Source organism: Gastrolobium bilobum, unplaced genomic scaffold (genome assembly GCF_033153095.1).
Source record: "Gastrolobium bilobum isolate Gb01-03AN ecotype WA unplaced genomic scaffold, APGP_CSIRO_Gbil_v1 utg6918, whole genome shotgun sequence".
NCBI classification, from domain to species: Eukaryota; Viridiplantae; Streptophyta; class Magnoliopsida; order Fabales; family Fabaceae; genus Gastrolobium; species Gastrolobium bilobum.
This window is the reverse complement of record NW_026897081.1, coordinates 35,099-60,486: the sequence shown is the minus strand read 5'-3', so window position 1 is coordinate 60,486 and position 25,388 is coordinate 35,099. Positions and strand designations below refer to the sequence as shown.

Sequence of the window (25,388 nt, the reverse complement as noted above, 5' to 3'; positions counted from 1 at the left end):
GGTTATGAAGCAAGCAACAAGCACTGATAATCCTGCATTGAGTTTTAACTGGATAAAATGACTTCGATCAGACAATAGCCCAACGCCCCTTAAGCATCCTGAAGCAACGTTCAATGACATTCCTTGCAGAGGAATGTTTCATATTAAAAAATTCTTGGGCTGTTCTTGGTTGGGCACCGTGCCTCCATTCACTAAGATGATATCATTGTCCTCTATATGGCGTAAGGAAACCTTCCCCATTCATGTAACCAGCATCACCTAGGTAATAGTATCCTACATCACAAGTTACAGTTAACTTATATCAAAACATGTAATGTAGTAAGTAAAAAAACTGACCCACAATAAATGATCAACCGCAAAGAGTCATAGTGCATACCTTAAGGAACCTTCAAACCGTCTGGACGACTTATGGCATCTCTTAGAACCCTAGAATCTGCAGCTGAACCCTCCCAACCAGGCAAGACGATAATAAACTGACCATCTTGAGAACAAACCCCTAAAACATTAGTTGCTATGTCACCCTTTCTAGTCCGGTATCTGGCCTTATCCGCTTGTAAGGGGTTAATCTTTATGTGTGTCCCATCAAGTGCTCCCAAACAATTCTATAATTCAATTTAGACTATTAGTAACACGGACACACGCTTGGTGACTGAAATGTATAGCATGAATTATACCAGTTAGGTAACTAGTAACTTACCTTGAACCACTTCCACTTATCATCAGTCGAGTTTTCCAGGATTGGCTCAAGTCGTTTTAGTAGAACATTATGACAACGCAATACTGAAAGCAAAACATTAGAGAACTGTCTACTAATGGTTTCTCCCGATCTCATGAATTGTCTTTTAATTATCCTGTTCTTGACATCGTGAGCCAATATATGAAGAAAGATTGCAACCATCTCCTCTACTCCCATATGGCTTGTCAGTTGAAGTTGACCAACAGTTTTACGCAACCCACACAAGTTATGGAAACACCTTCTGTCCATCCGTGTATTCTCTATACACGCCGTGTCACTTATGTGAACAATCCTAAGGAAGTTGACTTCCCTTACTCTAGCCCTCCCACGTTCGTCCAATGAGACTCTCCTGCGTCTATTTTTCCGGTTTTCAGCAATGCGTAACAAAACAGCACATATACTGACAAACATGTTAGTCAGTTGATGGAAAGACTCCAAATGAGTAATGAGTACGAGTATGACACTAAACTCCATTCCATTGTCGATGGCCATTATCTAACACATGTAGGACAAAAAGATTCAGGTAAGTAATTACCAAAAAATATTAAATATATTACTCATCGTATTGAAGATAATAAACATTTCGTAATATGGAAAACATAACATCTCACCGACCTCATTCTTAACAAATTGGATTCCTTTTAAATCATGTTATGACAGATTAAGTTTATGTATAATATGAAGATAATAAACTTTTCGTAGGATGCTGACAGTAAAGACTTTACTCTAAGGCCATTCGTAAACATAACTGGGCCATATTAAGGAAGTGATTTTTTTTTACGGAACAAAACCAGCTTCATTATGACTCCTCAAGTCCTATCCTATTCCTATAGCTATGTCCCTCCAAGGATTCGGTTTAAGTTGTAAACTCAATTAGGCCCAAATGATACTCATCCAGCTCCAATAGCCTAAAAAAAATAAATTACAGGTACTTCCTTCTGATTAGTCTCAACTGGACAGCTTTCTTCTTTTTTTTTTGTATTGAACTGGACAGCTTTTTCGTCCCACCATTAAATAAAGTAATTGTACATTTAAATTTTCCAAATAATGTCATCACTTTTCAAGTGATAAAACTACGCTCAAGGAAAATAAAATAGGATGTTATTGCCCCAACTTTCAACTAAGGTGCAATTAAATACTATTTATATTATTTTTTAAATGTTTAATTCTACTCATTGTGGTCCCCATAGTAATCAAATAAAGAGCTTCAAACATATGTTCCCAGAGAGCACGAGTAGACTAGATGATGGGCACACAAACCTAGCAAAAAAACCTTTCAAATATAATCACTATCTTCAAGTCTCCATGGTTTTTAGAAGTCACTCTGTTATAATTGTTAGTGCAATATTGTCATCACAAATTTGGTGGTGATTGGTGTTGGGATCCTGTCATTAAAAAATGATGACAGACTATGATACACAATAGCATAATCATGATACACAAAATATTGAAGCCAGCATAAAGATCATATAATAACTACCTTTTTTAATATGAATATTTAAAAATTGTTAGCAAGGGGAATATTTAGATGGCAGTAAAAGGTGTCGAGGGGAGGCAGACATTTAATGACAACAGTATTGTCTTTTGATTTAAATTTATAGTGATGCTTACTTAGACCTATATGAGGTTAAGCTTTATAGTGATGTTTACTTTGACAATGAATCAGATTTTAACCCACGTTTGCTCAAACAGAAGCTATAGGCAGATGAAAGAGGGATGGATATAAGTAGTATCATGCAAATGTATAGATCGTGGGAAGTAAAGACTGCTTCCCTTCATAATGGAATTAACCTTGGCCCTGTAACACTTTCTCTCTAAAAAGCCAAAAAACCATCATAATAACTATCAGCATCAAACGCACAACAAAAGCCACCCAATCCCACGACATTTCTCTTTATCGAATAACAATTTTGAAGGAAAAAAATATCATCTTCAACAACCAGCCATGTTAGTTCTATCAAAATGAAAGCAACAACTTCAAAAACCAAACATGTACCCGAGCGGACTTCACCTAAAACGCCAGACGAAGACTTTGTATGGTGATGGGTAGCTCTGAACACTCCGCTGTGCACCTACACACGATAGGTCTGGAAGCAGGATCTACAAAACAGCAAAGAGCCAAACATCAACGAATCAGAAGCGATTGGGTGGTTGATTCCCCCATGCATTTTGTGACCTCAACATAAACAAAGAGAAGTCGGGTCAGTTCGATCATTCAACAAGCAAAAATGTACTCACCCGTAAGCTGCTGACCACACAATCCAAAATCCTATCTTCACTCTCTTGCCTTTTCAGAGGGTATAAAGGGTGTAAAAATTATCGAGGAACAGTACTTTTCCCATCTTTTAACAAATACCCACCTCAGAAAACGGATTCTAAACAGTAAAAAGAGCTGGCTTTCTATGACAAAAATGAAAAAGCCATGCAAATGGAAAAGCTGGCTTTCTGACTAAATATCTTTCAACCAAACAAGGCTATTCAAAATGCCTTGTTGCATTTGCATAGGAAACCAGTAAAAAGAGGCTAGCCAAACGCCCCCTAAGACTTGGACGAGCAAGAATATACCTAGGATTCTAAGAGCCGGACGAATTATTCATAAAAGACGAAACAACTAAAAAAATATTTTAATATTTTTTCTGAAAAATTAAAAACAATAACTTCTAAAAAACTGTACTTTAAGAACTATTTTTTTATACATTTTTTCTTAAAATTTAGAAAAAGCTACATTCACAATTCAATATTCTGTCTGAAAACAATTGGATTTAATTTAAGGGTGATCACTTGGTTACAATTTAATGGCGCACCACAGAATGCCACGGAATCAAATGCATTCCTTTTTCCATATGGTTATCGACCAATGAGAAAAAACATGGCCGGTCGAACCAGAATAAATTAATGGAATGCCGAAAATTTCCTTTCCCAAACGGCATGACATTCCACGCTGATCATTAAATAGAAGACAAAACTGTACAATCAATGATTAAGGAAAGTGAGAGAGGATCCTCTCGTGTGATAATTAATATGATCATGTTATGAGAGTAATCATAACCATAAATGAGTGAGTTAATGGTGATAAGGAATGAGAGAAAAAAAATATAAAAGTAAATAGTTACACAATCATCACCGTTAATGGTTTGATCTTGAATGTAATCATAAGTATAGACAAACTCGTTAAGAAACCATTGAGAAAGTTGAATCCTAGTTACGCCTTTTTATTAAAAACTTAAATCTAATTTTTAGTTTTATTAATTCTGAATTTATTTTCTAAAATATTAAAAACTGTAGAAAATTAGAATTCAAACATGTTTCCGTTTTTATTTCCTATTAATTAGGATTGATTATGATTGATTATGATTGATTAGGATTAATTGTGATTGATTAGAATTGATTGTGATTAGGATTGTGATAGGATTGATTAGTCATCGCTTAGTCATTCTTAGCGATTCTTTCTTGTATAAATACTCACTCATGTAATTTATTCAATATCAATATACAAAAACTTCTTTTCAATATGGTATCAGAGCGGGTTCGTTCCTACCCTAATTCAAATCTGAAATAACCATCCAAACACTTCCATCACCGTCAAACACCTCCTAAACACCGCCTTGAATCTGTCCAACACAGAAACCTAGTTTACTGACCTCCGATCAAAAAAGTGAGGTGACCATTCGACTCAGAAGGATCCGACGAGTCGACCGCCGCTGGACCCATCGCCGTCAGCCGCTGCACGCGCTGCCTTCCAGACGTTTTTTTTCCGTCGCGACTTGCACAGACCTTCTCGCCGGCTTCTCCCCTTCCTGTTCCAGAGGTCAGATCAAAAGTTTACAAAACTTGATTTTTCATCAACGGTCAACCCTTCTCTTTTTATTCATGGCTTCCTCAAAACACTCTTTTTATTACCACGAGCAACCTCCTAAGGCCACTAGTCATGTGGTCCAGCAAGGTACAACTTTCCATGTTGATAGTCAAAATCATTGGATCCTTGATTCTGGAGCCTCTGATCATATGACAGGTAATCTTGGCTTGTTTTGTTCATACACTCCATATTCTGAACCTTCTCGGGTCAAGATCGCCGATGGCAGTTTTTCCCAGATTGCGGGACACGGAACCATTAAACTTTCTGAGCTGATTACTTTGACATCAGTTCTTTATGTTCCTTCTCTGACTTGTAATCTCATTTCCATTAGCAAGCTCACCTCTGAGTTGCATTGCTTTGCTAAATTCTTTCCACATGGTTGTGTTTTTCAGGAACAGGACTCGGAGAGGATGATTGGCAGTGCTAGAGAGGATGGTGGACTTTACTACTTTGAGGAGGATGTGACTCACGAAGCTGTTTTCGTAGAAAAAAACTCTATGTTTCCTTTTGATTCATGTAATGATGTTATGCTGTGGCATCGTAGGCTAGGCCATCCAAATTTTATTTATCTTCAGAAGTTGTTGCCAAACTTATTTATTAATAAAAGTCCAAGTTTGTTTTCTTGTGATATTTGTCAACTTGCCAAGCATACTCGTGCTCATTATCCTTCTAAAGTTCACCATGACTCTTCCCCATTTTCCTTAATTCATAACGACATATGGGGTCCAGCCCGTGTTAAAAATATTTCAGGTACTCGATGGTTCATTACCTTCATTGATGACCATTCTCGAGTTTGTTGGGTGTATCTTCTAAAGGATAAGTCCGATGCTGCATCCGTGTTTAAAAAATTTCATGCCATGGTTCAAACCCAATTCCAAGTTGCTATACAAATTCTTCGTACAGATAATGGCAAAGAGTATTTTAACTCTATTCTTGGAGAATATCTTTCCCAACATGGCATCCTTCACCAAAGCTCGTGTCCTGACACACCCCAACAAAACAGAGTTGCGGAAAGAAAAAACCGACATCTCCTTGAAGTTGCTCGGGCTCTTATGTTTACCACGAGTGTTCCTAAATATCTTTGGGGAGAGGCAGTTCTCACTGCCTCGTATCTGATAAATCGAATGCCATCTCGCATTCTGAAATTTCAGTCTCCTCTTTCTAGTCTTGTTCGTATCTTCCCTTCCTTCCGAGGTGTCTCCTCCTTACCTCTCAAGTTATTTGGTTGTGTTGTATTTGTCCATATTCCCTCCCATCAACGGTCTAAGCTTGATCCTAAGTCTCTCCAGTGTGTCTTTATTGGTTATTCTCCTACTCAACGTGGCTATAAGTGTTATTCACCCTCTCTTCGTAAGGTCTTTGTCTCTATGGATGTCACTTTTTCTGAGAATGACCCTTTCTTCCCCTCGACTTCTCTTCAGGGGAGTCTATAGGAGTAGATGAAGATCAGTCATGGGAACCTATTAATGCCACAGTATTACCTCTACTTTTGGAAACAGGGGGAGCTACAGAATCCTCACCATCAGGAGCCTCCTCAAAATGGGGACAAGATTATAGCAGGCGAAAGCCTCCTCAAAGTGTGAATAACCCAGAGCCTCTACACTGCCAGGATTCTGAACCATGTTCTAGTTCCAGCACCCCAATACTTGAGTGTCATGGTGAAAATGATCTACACTTGCCCATTGCTCTCAGAAAAGGTACTCGATCTTGTACTACTCATCCTATTTCTAATCATATTTCATATGGAAAGTTGTCCCCAGGGTTTCGTGCTTTCAATACTATGTTGGATAGTACAAAGATACCGAGAAATATACATGAGGCTCTCAATGATAAAAAATGGAGGGATGCTGTCTTTGAAGAAATGAATGCTTTAGAAAGAAATGGAACTTGGGAGATAGTGACCCTACCCAAAGGAAAAAAGGCAGTAGGATGCAAATGGGTGTTTACAATAAAATTCAATGCAGATAATAGCATCAACAGATACAAGGCAAGATTGGTTGCAAAGGGTTTCACTCAGACTCATGGGATAGATTATCATGAGACTTTTGCTCCGGTTGCTAAAGTCAATACCATCCGAGTTCTCTTATCTCTTGCTGCCAATCTAGATTGGCCTCTGCAACAGTTAGATGTGAAGAATGCATTCCTAAATGGTGACTTACATGAAGAAGTCTATATGGATCCTCCACCTGGTTTTGAAAGGGGAAATGAATCAGTGTGTAAACTAAAAAAGTCTCTATATGGATTGAAACAGTCTCCCAGAGAATGGTTCGACAAATTCACACAAGCAGTCAAAAGAAGAGGCTTCATTCAAGCACAGACTGATCATACTCTCTTCCACAAACACTCTAAGGATGGTAAAATTGCTATTCTTATTGTATATGTAGATGATATAATTCTTACAGGTGATGATATTGAGGAATTGAACACCTTGAAGAAATTTCTAGCAGCTCAATTTGAACTCAAAGACCTTGGCACTCTCAAATATTTCCTTGGTATGGAAGTTGCTAGGAGCAAAACAGGCATCACTCTAACACAAAAGAAATATGTTCTAGATCTTTTGTTGGAAACAGGAATGTTAGGGTGTAAACCTGCTGAGACACCTGTGGAACCTAATACCAAGTTAGGTATTGAAGATGGGAATGAGGTGGATAAAGAACAATATCAGCGATTGGTTGGTAAACTAATCTACTTATCTCATACGCGTCCTGACATTGCCTTTGCGGTGAGTATGATTAGTCAATTCATGCACTCACCCAAGGAGAAGCATCTTAGTGCAGTCTATAGGGTGCTTAGATACCTCAAGAATACTCCAGGAAGAGGATTATTCTTTAAAAAGGGGTATAAAAGGACAATTGAAATCTACACTGATGCAGATTGGGCAGGCTCATCAGTAGACAGAAGATCTACCTCAGGCTATTGCACCTATGTGTGGGGAAATCTTGTTACTTGGAGAAGCAAAAAGCAAACAGTGGTTGCAAGAAGTAGTGCTGAAGCAGAATTTCGAGCTTTAGCTCATGGAGTTTGTGAAGGAATCTGGTTGAGAAGACTTCTTCAAGAGTTGAAGATTTCATATTCCCTACCAATAAAACTATATTGTGACAACAAGGCAGCTGTTAGCATTGCTCAAAATCCTGTGCATCATGATCGAACAAAGCACGTGGAAGTTGATCGTCACTTCATCAAAGAAAAATTAGATGATGGAAGTGTGCATTTGATATATGTTCCAACCAAAGAGCAAACGGCAGATGTCCTTACCAAGGGCCTACACCGTCCAGCATTCGAAGACTTGATTGGCAAGTTGGGAATGATCAATATTTACCTCCCAACTTGAGGGGGAGTGTAGAAAATTAGAATTCAAACATGTTTCCGTTTTTATTTCCTATTAATTAGGATTGATTATGATTGATTAGGATTGATTATGATTGATTAGGATTAATTGTGATTGATTAGAATTGATTGTGATTAGGATTGTGATAGGATTGATTAGTCATCGCTTAGTCATTCTTAGCGATTCTTTCTTGTATAAATACTCACTCATGTAATTTATTCAATATCAATATACAAAAACTTCTTTTCAATAAAAACTAAAAATAAGTTTACAAATTCTGTTTTTATTTTAATTACAATATTCTCAAGAAATCCTTTTACGATCGATCCAACTTTAGTTAAATAGATAGATTATTGCTTGGTCATTAGTCTTCGTGGGATCGACAACTTTTCTTATCACTTTATTACTTGTACGACCGGTGCACTTGCCGAGTTCGCAACAATTTTACTATGTATTTCTCATAGTATTCTTTTGTATTTCGTATTTTTTATGTTCAGTTAATTTTTCCAGCTCATACCCTTTTGCAATATATGAATGTATAGTGGATAAAAAAATACAATTTCAAATTTCTTCCTCCTCGTTGACATTTTTGGGGGGTAAATTTTTTTTTTTTAATCTCTTTATGCCATCACTTTTTGGTCTCACAAGATAGGCCTTCATATTTCTTAATTCCTATTTCTTGATTGAAACCTTTAGTGGCTTCTTTAAGTCAAAGTAGATGAATCAGTATGAGTCCACTAGCACATGGATACAAACAACACACCAGAAAAAAGGAATTGATAGAGATAATGTTAAGATAGTCCACAAATATTATCATATATATGATCTTATTTTCATTCTAGAAAGGCCATTCCCCCAACAAGCTAATTTAGCTCCACAAATTCCATGAATTTTGAAAGGATTTGATTGGACTTTCCATGAAACAAGCTCTCACAGAAAAAGATTACCAGTACCATGGAGAAGCAAATGTACTGGGGCAAATAAGGCCTTGTTCATGGCTCAAATATGAAACTCACCAGCAAATGTTAAGATGAGGTTGTGGTCATCCAACGCCAGGGTAGGCTTATGATCATGGCCAACTTGCTTAAAACTGAGGCTTGGACTTCATTGGGTTTCTCCAATGAGATGAAGAATCCCAGCTCTAAGTAAGGTACAGCAAGGCCTACATTGTAGACTGAAAAGGGGAATTATAGCCTTTAAAGATTCAACTGCTTTACCTTCCAAATCATGAAGTGTGGTGGATAGGATTTGCTTTTAGTTGGAGTGAAGCACATATGAAATTCACTTTCAATTATCCTTTACCCTTATATATATGAACCAACAATCAAATAAGAGCAAAATACTTTTATTTACAAACTTTCACCTTTATAGTGTTTATCTGCCTATTTTAAGCTCACTAAGTAAATGCACACACAACATCTTTTATTTGTCTATTTTATACCTGTCACACTAAGGAACAAGATCTCCTTCGCCACTCAATGACCTTGGAAAACATAAAAATTCTTGTATAAATGAATTGAGGTTCATATTGGAGGATCCACCTTCTGCAACTGCTCGGTCACATATGCCCTTGAGTCCTAGTGCCCTGTCTCTGATTTCTATACCATTCCCACTTCCTAGATCCATAAACTTACTAACCACTTCCAATATTTCTTCTTGTGTTATCAATTCTTCACTTCCCAACTTTGATCTTTTTAACTCCCACCCATTCTTCCAAAATTCGCCTCCTATTTGGGACTTGGTCATAGAAAAGAGGGAACGTCAGCATTGGAATACTAGCAAAAACAGCTTCCATAGTGGAATTCCACCCACAATGACTCCAAAACCCACCTACAGAAGGATGGGCCAAAACCTTCAATTGGTCACACCAGGGCACCACTAAACCCTTACCCCTACATTTCTCTTTTAACCAAGAAGCTTCTTCACGAGCCAACCAAAAGTAACGAACACCACTTGTGTTTAAAGCTGAAACAATTTCATTCATTTGTGCACTTGACACAGAAAGGAAACTGCCAAAAGAAATGTACAATACTGACTGGGCTGGCTGAGAATCTAGCCAATTTAAGTAGTCAAGGTTGTAATCATTGTTGACTTCTAAATGACTAGTTTCAGGTTTGAAGGAATCAATTGCTTCAGTTTCCAGCTCTTGGATTGTACTCAATATCAGACAATCTGCTTTGGGCGCAGTTGATATACATTTCAACTTAAGTTGCAAAAACCCCAAGTCGTTTGCATGAAGCACAGTTCTTAGATCAGCTAATTGTGTCGAAGAAATTCCTGGTATATGCTCTTCATCATCATCTGCATCATTAAAAGTAACAATGTTCAAACATCAACAAATAGGAGCTACAATTATAATAATTTTACTAAATAGTGAACTATCCATTTCAACTTTTAACGATTCATATTTTTTTTATCATAACAAAATTTCACACACACACACACATATATATATGGTAGGATCTTTTGTCACTTTTGACACATCATCTGAGAGTCATTAGATAAAAAAAGATCAATGGTGTTGCATGCTTACAAATCAGATATATATATATATATATATATATATATATATATATATATATATATATATATATGTAAAATATTTCTACAGTCACTTTAGATAAGTTATATCTATAACTACCCAAAAATTATGTCGTTTTGGTTAATGAATGGTGTTTCTGTAATTTTAGGTGAATTAATATAGAGTGTTTCAGTAAAATGTATATGATAAAAAATAAACAAAATTACGGAAACACCATTCATTAATGAGTTCGTTTTTTCTGCATTTACTGCAGATAATTTATCTGTGCAGTGAGCCCAATACGACATCGTTTTGGGACGGAAATCATGGTATTTTTGTAATTTTAATTTATTTCAGGGTTATAATAGTCTTTATATTTATAATTTTTTAAAATTTTAATACCAAAACGACGTCGTTTTGGAAAAAATGCAGATAACTTATCTGCAGTGACTGCAGAAACATTTTTCCCTTCATTAATTCACCTAAAATTACGAAACACCATTTACTAATCAGAATGACATAATTTTTGGAATAACTGTAGATAACCTTATCTCGAGTGGCTGTAGAAATATTTTGCGCGCGCACACACACACACACACACATATATATATGAAATAAAACTTTGAAATTTGACTTCAAATTCTAACTGTTGATTTTCGCAATACAGCAATTTTCATTTATTCAAAATTAATAATTAATGAGGAATCCATGTAAGATTAAGAAGTTTTATTTCTGATCTTGATTGTTGATTTCCATAACAACTATAATTTATTTGAAACTAATAATTAATTAATTAATATAACAACAATTAAATGAGCGGAAATCAACTACCGATACGATGAATAAGACTTATATCAAAAGATTATTCCATGTATATATGGAAATATAATTATTATCGATATATTCTTGATCTTGAAATTATTTGTATCTGATGGCTATCTGATAAATAAATTAAATTCAACTCAATAAGTAGATAATTTCTAATTTAACTAAATAATAACATTAAATTTTCTCTGATCCATTTAAATATTAATTATTTAAACAAGAAAATGTTGTAATTTTACCTTGAAGATCAACCTTGAAACCCCGGTTACGGGCTAAGCTTTCCAATTGATGCAACATGTAGTAAAAGGAAGCTGACATACTCCAAAGTAGCGCCATCGGAATATTTCTCCGGCGTGCAACGACGACCGGGAAGTGCAACTCAACTTCGCCGATGATGGCGGTGACGGGAGGCTGAAGCCGATCAAGGAGGTTGTCTAAGGGAGCTTTGATGTTGGTTATGGCGGCTTGGAAGAAGCCAGGGAAGTCGGCGGCTATCTGAGTGCGGTGGGGGACGACGTTTAGGATGGTGGCGAAGCGAATGTTATCCGGCTTAGGCTCGGAGCCGATGTAGCCGAGCCACTCTTGGGTTACAACGATGGTGATAAGAAGAGGACCATCATGACCTTGCGATGTTGAAGAGGCTGTTGGGCTTCCTCCTTCAATGCTAAGCCCAAGCCCATTTGAGGGGTTTCCTAAAACCCCTAACCCTAATTTCCACCTCCTCTATATATACTCATTAGTTGTGGGTGGAGGCTAGGTCAGATTTGAGAGAACAAATTTGAGAGAATTATTTGATTGTTTGAGCAAAGCTTTATGCTTTGCATTTGAGAGATCTCTAGAGAGAGTTTGAGTGAAACATCTCTAGGGTAGTTTGATTATCACCATTGTTGGAGAGGTTGAGTTAACCACCACATTGGTGTATTTGATTCGTTGTAACCATTATTTTCATAGTGGATTTTTGATCTGGACTAGGTCCCGTGGGTTTTTACTTCTTCATTGAAGAAGGTTTTCCCACGTTAAATCTGGTTGTGTTCTTCTTCTCTCTCTCCTGTTTTTGTTTTGATTTTTCTGCTGCGCTGCCTAACCTGGTGAAGTTCAGGCCGAGGTATTGTCGAGATCCGATATCAGGATCTTGTTGATTGACTTCCGCACAAAGGCTACTTAGCCGAGCTTGAGGGAACCGAGTTTTCCCAACAGTGGTATCAGAGCCCGAGTTCGACGGGTTCTGAGGGAGACCAGTGGCATAACTCATGATGGAGATATGTTCAAGTTGACCGCAGACAACTTCACTTATTGGAGACCGATGATGGAAGATCATCTCTACTGCAAAGATCTGCATGAGCCCATTATCCTTGATGAGAGACCGGCAGGCAAAACTGATAAGTAGTGGGAGATCCTGAGTCGGAAGGCAGTAGCCACGATCAAGAAATATATTGATAAAAGCCTCTTTGAGCACGTGTCCGAGTTCACGAACGCGTATGAGTTGTGGACGAAGCTGGAGTCCATGATTCAAAAGAAGATTCCCAGGAATAAAGCACACCTGGTTCGCCGACTTGTTAAGCTTGAATACAAGGACGGCTTGATCATGATTGAACACCTGAACACCTACAAAGGTATTGTGAATCAGTTGTCAAAGGCTGATATGAAAATTGATGAAGAATTGCAGGCATTGCTGCTGTTGAGCTCGCTGCCAGAAAGCTGGGATACTCTGGTGGTGACCCTGAATAACTCGACTCCAGATGGAAAATTGAAGATGGATGTCGTGACAGACAGCCTCCTGGGCGAAGAATCCAGGAGAAGAGAACGAGGTACTTCGAGCACGTCTGAGAACAAAGGGAAATTCGACTCCCACGGTAGAAGCAAAAGCCGAGGTAGAGGTCGTGACAGACGAGACGAGTCCAAAGGTCGGTCAAAGCCGAAATATGAGTTGAAGTGCTTTTAGTGTGGAAAGACAGGTCATAAGAAGCCAGACTGCTGGACCCTACAGAATGATGAGAAGAACGGCTCTGTGAAGCCGAATCAGATTATTCCCAAGAAGAGGGAAGACAAGAGCACCACTGCGGTGGCTGCAAACCCTGATGCCGATATTTTCCTCCTTGGTGAGGATAATTATTTGAATGTTGCATATGATGACTGCACCTGGATTGTTGACTCCGGTGCCTCCTTCCACGTTACTCCACACAAAGGTTTTTTCTCCTCTTATCGATGTGGTGACTTTGGAGTCGTGCAGATAGGAAATCAAGTGACCAGCAAGATTGTTGGTGTCGGTGATGTAAATCTGACCACGGATGTCGGGTGCCTACTTGTGTTGAAGGATGTGAGGCATGTTCCTGACATGCGTTTGAACCTAATCTCGGTAGGCAAACTTGATGATGCCGGGTTAGTGAACTACTTCGGTAGTGTGAGATGGAAGCTGGCCAAGGGAAACTTGGTCGTGGCCCGAGGTAAGAAAGAAGGCTCCTTGTACGTAATGCAAGGAAAGATCAATGGCGGAGAAGCCAATTCTGTCCGAGATGAACCTAGCTTGGAGCTATGGCACAAGTGCCTCGGCCACATGAGCGAGAAAGGGCTCCAGATCCTGAACAAGAAAGGATTACTGACCGGGTTGAAAGGCCAAGCGTTGGAGAGTTGCACGCACTGCCTAGCTGGAAAGCAGCACCGGGTTTCTTTTGTGAGACCGGATCAACCTAGACGACGCAGGTATATTCTTGACCTCGTCCATACTGATGTCTGCTCCATGTCGGAAAGATCCCTTGGAGGAGCTCAGTACTTTGTTTCATTTATTGATGACCATTCCCGCAAAGTGTGGGTACATTTGTTGAAGTCTAAAGACCAAGTACTCCAATCCTTTAAAGAATTCTATGCAATGGTTGAAAGGGAGACTGACAAGAAATTGAAGGTGGTCCGATCTGATAATGGTGGTGAGTATTGCGGCCCATTTGATGCATACTGCAGAGCGGCCGGGATTCGACTTGAGAAGACGCCCCCCAAGACACCTCAGCTGAATGGACTGGCTGAGCGGATGAACAGAACTATTGAAGAGAAGGTCCGAAGCATGTTATCCAATGCCGGATTGTCGAAATCATTCTGGGGAGAAGCCGTCAAAACTGTTGTTGACTTGATCAACCTCTCACCATCAAGGCCACTTGAAAGAGAAATTCCAGAAGAAGTCTGGACAGGTCGGAAAGCGGCCTATAATCAATTGAAAGTGTTTGGATGCCGAGCTTTCGTGCATATCCCTAAAGATGAAAGGGCAAAACTCGATGCGAAGACAAAAGAATGCATCTATCTTGGTTCGCCGAGATGTGAGTTCGGGTTCCGACTTTGGGATCCAATCAATAAGAAGATCGTGAGAAGCCGAGATGTGATCTTTCATGAGCAAGAGAACATTCATGACATCTCGAAGCCCAAAGTCTGAGTTACTGTCAGACGTGAAGAACCAACCCTCATGTCCGAGCTGAAGCAGGGGGAGAAAATCAAGAGAATGAAGAAAATGATGATCATCAACAAGCTGAAGATGATCAAGACACTGAGGTCCGAGTTGATGATGAGATCCGGGATGAGAATGATGAACCGGGTTCTCATCCTGAAGAATAGACGAGATATCCAACTCGAGAAAGAAGACCCTCTACGAGATACCCATCTGACGAATACACCGTTGTTGCTGAAGACGGTGAGCCTCAGAGTTATGATGAGGCTGTGACGAGCTCAGAAAAAGAAGAATGGGAAAAGGAAATGCAAGACGAGATGAAGTCTCTGCACGAGAATCAAACTTATGAGCTGACCGAGTTGCCTAAAGGAAGACGAGCTCTGAAAAACAAATGGTCTACAAGATTAAGAATGAAGAGAATGGGCAAAAGCCGAGATACAAAGCCCGGATTGTAGTGAAAGACTGCAATCAGAAGAAAGGAGTAGACTTTGAGGAGATTTTTTCTCCTGTGGTGAAAATGACCTCGGTCCGAACCGTGTTAGCTATAGCGGCTTCGATGGACCTCGAGGTAGAACAAATGGACGTGAAGACAGCATTTCTTCACGGTGACTTAGAAGAAGAAATATACATGGAGCAACCTGAAGGATTCCAAGCTCCAGACTAAGAAGACTTGGTATGTCGATTGAAAAAGAGCCTCTATGGCTTGAAGCAAGCACCTCGACAGTGGTACAAGAAGTTTGAATCATTCATGCTTGATCATAAGTTTGAGAAGACTGAAGTCGACCACTGCGTATTTGTGAAGAGGTATGAGGCTGGAGATTTTTTGATCTTGTTGTTATATATTGACAACATGCTTATTGTAGGGAAAGACAAATCGAGGATAGCCGCCCTGAAAAAGGCATTGAGCTCGTCCTTCGCAATGAAGGACCTCGGCCCTGCAAAGCAGATTCTCGGAATCAAGATCATCCGAGATAGACAGAAGAAGCTATTGTGGCTGAGTCAAGAGAAATATATTGAGAAGATTTTGAAGAGATTTAGCATGGACAAAGCCAAAACAGTGAGCACCCCCCTTGCCGGACACATAAAGCTGAACCAGAAGCAATGTCCGAGATCTGATGAAGACAAAGATGAGATGATGAAGGTCCCTTACTAATTCGCTGTCGGAAGCTTGATGTATGCAATGGTTTGCACTAGACCCGACTTGGCGTATGCTGTTGGAATGGTAAGCCGGTATTTGTCAAACCCCGGTAAAGAACACTGGGAAGCAGTGAAGTGGATCTTCAAGTACCTCCGAGGTACGACCGACTTATGTCTCCGATTTGGAGAAGGAAAAGCCGAGTTGCAAGGCTACTCGGATTCTGATTTAGGGGGAGATGCCGACTCGAGGAAGTCGACTACAGGATATTTGATGAGATTTGTCGGAGGAGCTGTCTCTTGGCAATCAAGACTTCAAAAATGTGTTGCACTATCAACAACTGAGGCTGAGTACATTGCCGCTACTGAGGCAAGCAAAGAGATGCTGTGGATGAAGAAGTTCCTCATGGAACTCGGCCATGAACAAGACAAGTACGAGCTGGGTTGTGACAATCAAAGCGCAATCCATCTTGCAAAGAATTCAACCTATCACTCCCGTACTAAACATATTGATGTGAGGTATCACTGGATCCGGGATGTGGTGGAAGGTGGAGAGCTCGAACTCGTCAAAGTGCACACTGACCAAAATTGGTTCGACATGATGACAAAGCCGGTTCCAGCAAGGAAATTTGAAGACTGCTGTGAAGGAGCCGGGTTGATGTTGAAGCCGACGCATTGAAGTCGGTGGGGGAGATTTGTTGGGCTTCCTCCTTCAATGCTAAGCCCAAGCCCATTTGAGGGGTTCCCTAAAAACCCTAACCCTAATTTCCACCTCCTCTATATATACTCATTAGTTGTGGATGGAGGCTAGGTCAGATTTGAGAGAACAAATTTGAGAGAATTATTTGATTGTTTGAGCAAAGCTTTATGCTTTGCATTTGAGAAATCTCTAGAGAGAGTTTGAGTGAAACATCTCTAGGGTAGTTTGATTATCACCATTGTATTGTTGGAGAGGTTGAGTTAACCACCACATTGGTGTATTTGATTCGTTGTAACAATTATTTTTATAGTGAATTTTTGATCTGGACTAGGTCCCGTGGGTTTTTACTTCTTCATTGAAGAAGGTTTTCCCACGTTAAATCTGGTTGTGTTCTTCTTCTCTCTCCTGTTTTTGTTTTGATTTTTCCGCTGCACTGCTTGACCTGGTGAAGTTCAGACCGAGGTATTGTCGAGATCCGATATCAGGATCTTGTTGATTGACTTCCGCACAAAGACTGCTTAGTCGAGCTTGAGAGAACCGAGTTTCCCCAACAGAGGCTGCAATTAGTTTGCAGAGCCTCATCATGGGGGTCACGAGCCCTCGAACTGGGTAAGGCACAGCCACCACGTGACCACTAAACCTCATAGATGCTGGAACTTCCATCGATCAATGACTCGAAAGTTACGCTTAGGTTTGATTAGATCTTTGATCTGTGAAAGGGAAAGAAGGCAAAGACTTACAACGAGAATTGGACATATAACTAATACAAATTAATCAAATTTTTCACTACCAGACCAATACTAGTGAAGCTTTTCACATGCACGAGTTTTTGGCATATTATAAATTAGGATTTGCATTTATCATTTTACATTACACAAGAAAGTTTTCTACACATACAATATTTTGTGGGACTCACACTTTTTTTGAAGCAAAAAAAATAAAAAAATTACGGCACGCAAAATAAATCTCTATAACATTATGCAATCACTTTTCCTACAATATAACTCTTATAAAATCCTTATAAATTAAAGATAAATAAGAAGTATGTTACACTGAAAAAATTTAGTGTCATGCAACCACCACAAACAATACAAATTTTTTGAAGAGAGTGCATCTTTCACTTTCTTTATTATTATCTAGTTTGTCGTTTTCTTTGTAGAAAAAGAAAATTATTCCTTAACAGGGCAAAACCAAAGCCCTATAAATTATTAGTTGTTCTTTAATAATGCGTTTTAGTTGATGAATATTGACCCTTGATTGAAGCATTAATATTTTTTTAATTGCATTGAATATATTCGTATTAATAGTTTTTTAAGTTGATAACTTCTACAATTTTTAACGTAATCATAGACCTACTCAAGTCACAACTGTCAAGCGCTATTGTTGTTTTGCACTGTCCCTCCCTACAGCTATTATTTGCCCAATATTCGGGAAAAAAAATTAATTTATTGCAAATTAAATACAAAATTATAAATTTATTGTTATTTTCAAATTATTAGTGTATTAAAGGATGTTTATGCTCTGATTGGACGTGAGTAGTCACACCCAAAATAGGCGTCATACCCCATAAACACGCCTGAAAAAGGCATCACACCAATCACGCCTAAATTAGGTGAAATTGTACCTGTGGATTTAACTGAAGACTTGATGAAGGACTTGATGGTGGAGGAATCCTAAAATGAACTTGATTCATAAACTAGTGTTTAATGGAATTTGTGTTTAATTTAGAATATTTATTGTATAATTTTATTTTGATGAGTTTGTACTTTGCACTAGCCATGAGATATTTAGATTGATGATGGTAGGATGAAATTATGAGGTTGATGATATTTGTTATATTCTCATTTGGATTATTTAAGGTTGTTGATTTTTTTTAGGTAGATGACAATTCATGAAATAGAACCCATCATGTTTTTCCTTTTTGTTTATTTGAATATTTTTATTTGATTTTGGTTTTTTCTGTATGTTATAATTATTATTTACTTTAGGTGCATATTTGTGTCACAGTAAATAGATAATAAGAGAATATGGTTATCTAGAAATTTGTTGACTTAATTTGCATAGAAGGAACAAAAAATCTCAAAAAACATAAGCTAGTCTATTTTTTATTTTTTTGTTGTTTTTAATTTATTTATTTTTCAAAAAATCTCAATTTTTTTAAAATTTTCAAATTTTGTAGGCCGTGTCTGGGTTGGTGTTTTTTGACCCGTTTACAAAACGTATCGTGTACGGTTCATGTCGAGTTGTGTACGTGTCGAATGCATGTCGTGTCGTGTCGAGTTGACCTGTATTGCCACCCTATTATTTATCCTTCCTTTAACCAAGCCCCATTGCAACCTGAATAAAGACTTCTTGATCTTTTATGGATGTTAATTAACTGTAGAGAGTGCGAATATGACCAAGCTTATGGAAATATTGATATAGAGAAAGTTTGAGAGAAACACTTACCCTTAGACAGATGAGTAATGAGTGACTTGATATATCTAGTGAGGGGTGTGTTAAAATTCAGTTATTATACTCGATTGATAGACTCATGCTTTGATTTTATAACTTGCTTGCTTTCAATACTGCTTAGTTAAATGTTTGTTCTTAAACTTTGTTATCTTCTATAAGTCTAATCATTTTTAGATTGATGTACAATTTAAGTCTTACATTAAGCATGCTTTTTACACTATTGAATTATTCCATGCTTTCAATTTAATTCATTGCTGAGGACAATAATGAGTAAATCTGGAATTGTTTGATAAGTGTAAAAGACGCTATATTTTAATGTCAAATATAGTTCAAATAATAATTAATATGATTAAAAATATAGGGTTAATTAATAAAATCTTAAAGAATATTAAAATGCCAACAACAAGATAATATTCAAATCCTTTTTATTGTTTCAGGTTGTTTCATACTAGAAAGAACAAACCACTAATCTGATGAGGAAAAGGAAATTTGGATCTGTTTTGAAATCAAAAAAATAAAAATAAAGAATTAATAAAAATTAATTCTTGCTTGCTCTGCAGCTCGCTTCAGCGAGCAAAGCATGCGAAAAGTTATAATTGGCTGGCTAAGCAGCTCTCTTCAGCGAGGAAATAAAATTTGCTCGCTGAGCTGCCCCAAAATTAAAGGCCCAATTTTAAGCCTTTGAATAGAACGCGACGAAGCCTTCAAAAAAAAGATTCAAAAGACGAAAGAAAGAAGAACTCAGAGACAAAGGCAGAAGGTAGAAGCGAAGGAGAAAGTCTAGAGCGTAATTGCAGAGGAGAAGAAGGAGATCAAAGTTTCATAATTGATTATCTTTAATCAAGTTTTATCATAAACTATCTTTATTTTTCATCATCTTTTTATTCTGATTTTGTGAGTATGTTATGCTAAATTCATTTATATAGTTAGGATTATGGATCCGATGTGAATCCTAGTTGTAGTTTAATTTGATTTCTATAATAAATTGTTTTAGTTATTTGTGTTTTACCTTGCATGAATTTCTATATCCTTATATGAATTGATCACTCTTATAGGGATTTGAGGGTTAAGGCTCACAATAGACATATAGGAGTTTTAATCCTGATGGGGGTAAAATATCAATTCTTGCATGATCTAGACATAGGCCTGCTTGAGTTGTAGACTTCATAATTCATCGTGTCTAATGCTTATTTTAAGAGGAATCACTAATTCATTAGGATTCTAATTATTAGAATAAATGGTTAAAGTCACTAAGACATAGGATTTACCAACTATTTTTAAAAGATAAATTGTCTGAAATATCTGAGATAATTTAATGTTGAAATTAAATTAAACAATTCTAGGTAGATCTGAGGTGAAATAATTCCTAACTGCAGTTTCTTTGATATTCTAAATTTAATTCTCAATTCTTGCGTTCTTGAATATTCTTGGATGTTCTTGATTTTTACTGCAATAAATTTTAATTACTTTTATTTTAATTTAAAATCTATTTTTCAAACTAATTCGAGTTTTTCAAATTAAGGGGACTAGTTATAATAATACTTGGTACATTAATCCTCGTGGGACGATACTCTACTCACATTTTTATTACTTGAAACGATTGGTATACTTGCCAAAATCGTAACATCTAACTATTGCAATGCGTTAAAATATTTTATATTAAGTGATTATTTAAAAACATTCTTTTCTAAGACAATGCTTTTCTTATTTATCCCAAACATTCTGATTAATGCAATTCAATTTACCCAATTCAAGGAGATAATAACATTATTATAAAATAAAATTAAGTGATTAAATTTTTTTATCGAAGAAAAATATACTTTCTATAGAGAATAATTATAATGAAATTAATACTTTGAGTAATGAACAATGCTTTTTAAATATGTTGTTGTACTTTCTATAGACAATGCTTTTCTAAATATTTGATTGATACATGTAATACTTTGAGTAATGAACTCAAATTATAAAAACCTTTAAATAAGTGCATAATATTTTAAATTATATATATATATATATATAGTCTTTGATTTTTATTAGACTTTGTTACGCAATTTAATCTTAACTAAAGAAAACAGAAGAGAATAAAAAAGCTAAATTTGATTTTTCTTTTATTATGATTGTTTTTCAATTTCAAGTATTCTAACGAATATATGCTGACACCACCAAGCATTAAAGAATTAATAACTTATCCATATGTCCACATGATAAACCTATCAAACAACTCAATTTAGCAAACCAAGATAGCTTTTTCTCTTTTCTATTTAGATCATTATCATGTTCAATATTATACCGGTATATACTCAGTCCTTGCATGATACCAATGTATCCGCTGAGGTTAGGTTAAATGCCTCATTCATCAGCAAGATTTTTGAATTCAACGAAGCATGAGAAATAAAAAATAGGAAAAATAAAACAGCGATTATTGGAACACATGGTTTTATGAAGAATTTTTTTTTTTTTTTGATGAAAACCAATGATTAAAACTTAAGGCAGGTGTGAGAATTAATGAAAAGTTAAAAAAAAAAAAAAAAAGGCAGATGAAAAGAAGGGAAAAAATGTTTAGTTAATGAAGAACAAATTAACATGCAACTAATCAACTAACATGCATCCTGACTCGCGAAACTTGAGCCACTCTGGTATCTATCCGACAAGTTAAATGTAATTAATTTAACATATTTTTATAAAACTAGTCAGGAACAACTTAAAACTTCTTGTTTAAGGTAAAATATGTAAAGAATCAATTTCAATTTAACAGCTTAAGTATCTTCACTTATTAATTTGAGCTTTCGAGGTAAGCTGATTATTTAAAAAGAACATGCTGCACCAATGCATCCCAAGCTGACGTAGGGTCAGAAGCCTGCACAAAGAAAATGTATAGAATGGGTTGTTTTGTAGTTATTCAACAACTGCAGATAATCACGGCCATAACAATTGTTTTCATTCTAGTATTTATCAAGCACATATAGAAAGGCCATTCCCTCAACAAGCTAATTTAGCTCCACAAATTCCATGAATTTTGAAAGGATTTGATTGGACTCTCCATGAAACATGCTCTCAAAGCAAAAGATTATCAGTACCATTGAGAAGCAAATGTAATGGGGCAAGTGGGGCCTTATTCTTTGCCCAAATATGAAACTCACCAGCAAATGTTAAGATGAGGTTGTGGCCATCCAGAGCCAGGGTAGGCTTATGATCATGGTCAACTTGCTTAAAACTGAGGCTTGGACTTCATTGGGTTTCTCCAATGAGATGAAGAATCCCAGCTCTAAGTAAAGTACAGCAAGGCCTACATTGTAGACTGGAAAGGGGAATATAGCCTTTAAAGATTCAACTGCTTTACCTTCCAAATCATGAAGTGTGGTGGATAGAATTTGCTTTTAGTTGGAGTGAAGCACATATTAATTTCACTTTCAATTATCCTTCACCCTCATATATATGAACCAACAATCAAATAAGAGCAAAATACTTTTGTTTACAAACTTTCACCTTTATAGTGTTTATCTGCCTATTTTAAGCTCACTAAGTAAATGCACACATAACATCTTTTATTTGTCTATTTTATACCTGTCACACTAAGGAACAAGATCTCCTCCGCCACTCAATGACCTTGGAAAACATAAAAAGTCTTGTATAAATGCATTGAGGTTCATATTGGAGGATCCACCTTCTGCAACTGCTCGGTCACATATGCCCTTGAGTTCTAGTGCCCTGTCTCTGATTTCTTTACCATTCCCACTTCCAAGATCCATAAACTTACTAACCACTTCCAATATTTCTGCTTGTGTAATCAATTCTTCACTTCCCAACTTTGATCTTTTTAACTCCCACCCATTCTTCCATTCCTCCAAAATTTTCCTCCTATTTGGGACTTGGTCAAAGAAAAGAGGGAATGTCAGCATTGGAATACCAGCAAAAACAGCTTCCGTAGTGGAATTCCACCCACAATGACTCCAAAACCCACCTACAGAAGGATGGGACAAAACCTTCAATTGGTCACACCAAGGCACCACTAAACCCCTATCCCCACATTTCTCTTTCAACCAAGAAGCTTCTCCACGAGCCACCCAAAAGTAACCAACACCACTTGTGTTTAAAGCTGAAACAATTTCATTCATTTGGGCACTTGACACAGAAAGGAAACTGCCAAAAGAAATGTACAATACTGACCGGGCTGGCTGAGAATCTAGCCAATTTAAGTAGTCAAGGTTGTCATCATTGTTGACTTCTGAATGACCAGTTTCAGGTTTGAAGTAAGGAAAGGAAATGGGATAGATTGGGAAAGGTAACACATTTTTCAAGGAATAAATTGCTTCAACTTCCAGTTCTTGGATTGTACTCAATATAAGACAATCTGCTTTGGGCACAGTTGAAATACATTTCATCTCAGGTTGCAAAAACCTCATGTCATTTTCATGAAGCACAGTTCTTAGATCAGATAATTGAGCTGAAGAAATTCCTGGTATATGCTCTTCATCATCATCTGCATCATTAAAAGTCACAATGTTCAAACATCAACAAATAGGCACTGCGTTTACAATAATTTTACTAAATAGTAAACCATGAATTTTAACTTTTAACAATTCATATATTTTTTAATCATAACTAAATTTCATATGAAAAAAATATATATAATATCAGGATTATTTTCCACCAATATAAATTACATTTTCAATTTTAATTCTTAATTCTATTTATATCTAACAGTTATGAATTGTATTTCTCTATATAATAGAAACATAATTATTTTACCGATATACTCTTGATCTTGAACCTATCGGCCTCATGTGACTAATAATTAAATCCAACTCAGTAAGTAGATAATTTCTAATTGAACTAAATAATTACATTAAATTTTCTTTGATCCATTTAACTATTAATTACTTAAACATATACTAAGAAAATGTTGTAATTTTACCTAGAAGATGAACCTTGAAACCCCGGTTACGGGCTAAGCTTTCCAGTTGATGTAACATGTAGTAAAAGGAAGCTGACATAGTCCAAAGCAGCGCCACCGGAATATTTCTCCGGCGTGCAACGGCGACCGGGAACTGCAACTCGACGTCGCCGATGATGGCGGTGACGGGAGGCTGAAGCTGATCAAGGAGGTTGTCAAAGGGAGCTTCGATATTGGTTATGGCGGCTTGGAAGAAGGCAGGGAAGTCGGCGGCTATCTGAGTGCGGTGGGGGACGACGTTTGGGATGGTGGCGAAGCGAATGTTATCCGGCTTAGGCTCGGAGCCGATGTAGCCGAGCCACTCTTGGGTAACAACGATGGTGATAAGAAGAGCACCATCATCATGACCTTGTGATGTTGAAGAAGCTGCAATTAGTTTGCAGAGCCTCAACATGGGGGTCACGTGCCCTCGACCTGGGTAAGGCATGGCCACCACGTGACCACTAAACCTCATAGTTGTTGGAACTTCCATCAATGACTCGTAAGTTATGCTTAGCGTTGATTAGATCTTTGATCTGTGAAAGGGGAAGAAGGCAAAGGCTCTATGTGAAACTTTTTATATTCAGAAGTTCTTGGCATATTTTAATTATCTCACAAATAAAATATTAGTTGTTCTTTGATAATGTGTTTCAATTAATGAATATTGACTCTAACATTGATTGAAGCATTAAATTCTTTGTTTTGAATTGCATTTAATTCGCCTGACTTTTCATTAAAATAAGTCCACTAGAAGATTTCAAGGATACCTATTAATAGTTTTTTTTAAGGTGAGATAATACTCAAGTCTCAACTCTCAAGTGCTATTTTTGTTTTGCAGTGTCCCTCCCTCCAGCTACTATTTGCCCATTTTCCTTCTTAGTGAACGAAGCAATTATATTATTTGCACCTATCAAGCACCGACATTTCAAAAATTCTGACGTGTCGTGTCCGATATTTTTTGACACTTTAATGTTTCCCGATACTCCAACATGCATTGTAGAAACTCAAAAAAAGGTTCAAAGGTTGCGTTGTGTTACGTTTTTAGTTTCAATTAATAGATTCGTTAGATTACGATTATTCTTTTATTAAATCTAATATAAATATTTGGAATATCTTATGTTTCTTTGCAAATTTGATGGGTATTATAAGTTAAACTTCATTTTTTTGTTAAATTATTGAGTATTAAATATAATATACATTACATAAATTAAAAATAATATTTACTATCAAAACGTGTACTAACGTGTCAAAATATAATATTTTTTAAAATTAACGTGTCGAAGTGTCGTATCGTATCATGTCTCGTGTCACGTGTTAGTATCGGTAATACATAGATTTGCACCATTGACATAGCTGTGAAATTGTCACGGACACGGCTAACATGACAATGCAAAAAAGTCAATATCTTCGCTTGTCCTATGCTCAGATTCTTATAAATTTTTGACCGGTACATAATTACACTTTACATTTT

General features: G+C 37.0%; 2 protein-coding genes and 1 pseudogene across 3 annotated transcripts; all 3 read right to left on the bottom strand.

Annotated features, from left to right (window-relative positions):
- Positions 1 to 202: 202 nt before the first annotated feature.
- Positions 203 to 1,228, bottom strand: LOC133303969 (uncharacterized). Its single transcript, XM_061503938.1, has 3 exons — positions 698 to 1,228; positions 395 to 602; positions 203 to 273 (listed from the first exon to the last, which is right to left on the bottom strand). Exons 1-3 carry the CDS (start codon positions 1,226 to 1,228, stop codon positions 203 to 205), a joined length of 810 nt encoding a protein of 269 aa, XP_061359922.1.
- An 8,141-nt stretch (positions 1,229 to 9,369) lies between these two features.
- Positions 9,370 to 17,193, bottom strand: LOC133303968 (UDP-glycosyltransferase 87A2-like; annotated as a pseudogene).
- A 4,544-nt stretch (positions 17,194 to 21,737) lies between these two features.
- On the bottom strand, positions 21,738 to 24,526 carry LOC133303988 (UDP-glycosyltransferase 87A1-like). 2 transcript variants are annotated; one of them, XM_061503960.1, is made up of 3 exons: positions 23,900 to 24,526; positions 22,549 to 23,464; positions 21,738 to 21,841 (listed from the first exon to the last, which is right to left on the bottom strand). In XM_061503960.1, exons 1-2 carry the CDS (start codon positions 24,408 to 24,410, stop codon positions 22,557 to 22,559), a joined length of 1,419 nt encoding a protein of 472 aa, XP_061359944.1. In that variant the 5' UTR covers positions 24,411 to 24,526; the 3' UTR covers positions 21,738 to 21,841; positions 22,549 to 22,556. The 2 variants fall into 2 exon arrangements, with proteins under 2 accessions (XP_061359944.1, XP_061359943.1); XM_061503959.1 differs by lacking the exon at positions 21,738 to 21,841 and having other exon boundaries at positions 22,427 to 23,464.
- Between the last annotated feature and the right edge of the window lie 862 nt (positions 24,527 to 25,388).

Excerpts from the sequence above, each read along its gene's own strand:
- LOC133303969 (XM_061503938.1), bottom strand. The coding sequence starts at position 1,228 with ATGGCCATCGACAATGGAATGGAGTTTAGTGTCATACTCGTACTCATT. Across the intron at positions 603-697 it reads ATAAGTGGAAGTGGTTCAAG|AATTGTTTGGGAGCACTTGA; the intron begins GTAAGTTACTAG and ends ATTGAATTATAG. Across the intron at positions 274-394 it reads TGCCATAAGTCGTCCAGACG|GATACTATTACCTAGGTGAT; the intron begins GTTTGAAGGTTC and ends CTTGTGATGTAG.
- LOC133303988 (XM_061503960.1), bottom strand. The coding sequence starts at position 24,410 with ATGGAAGTTCCAACAACTATGAGGTTTAGTGGTCACGTGGTGGCCATG. Across the intron at positions 23,465-23,899 it reads TTTCAAGGTTCATCTTCTAG|ATGATGATGAAGAGCATATA; the intron begins GTAAAATTACAA and ends TTAATGATGCAG.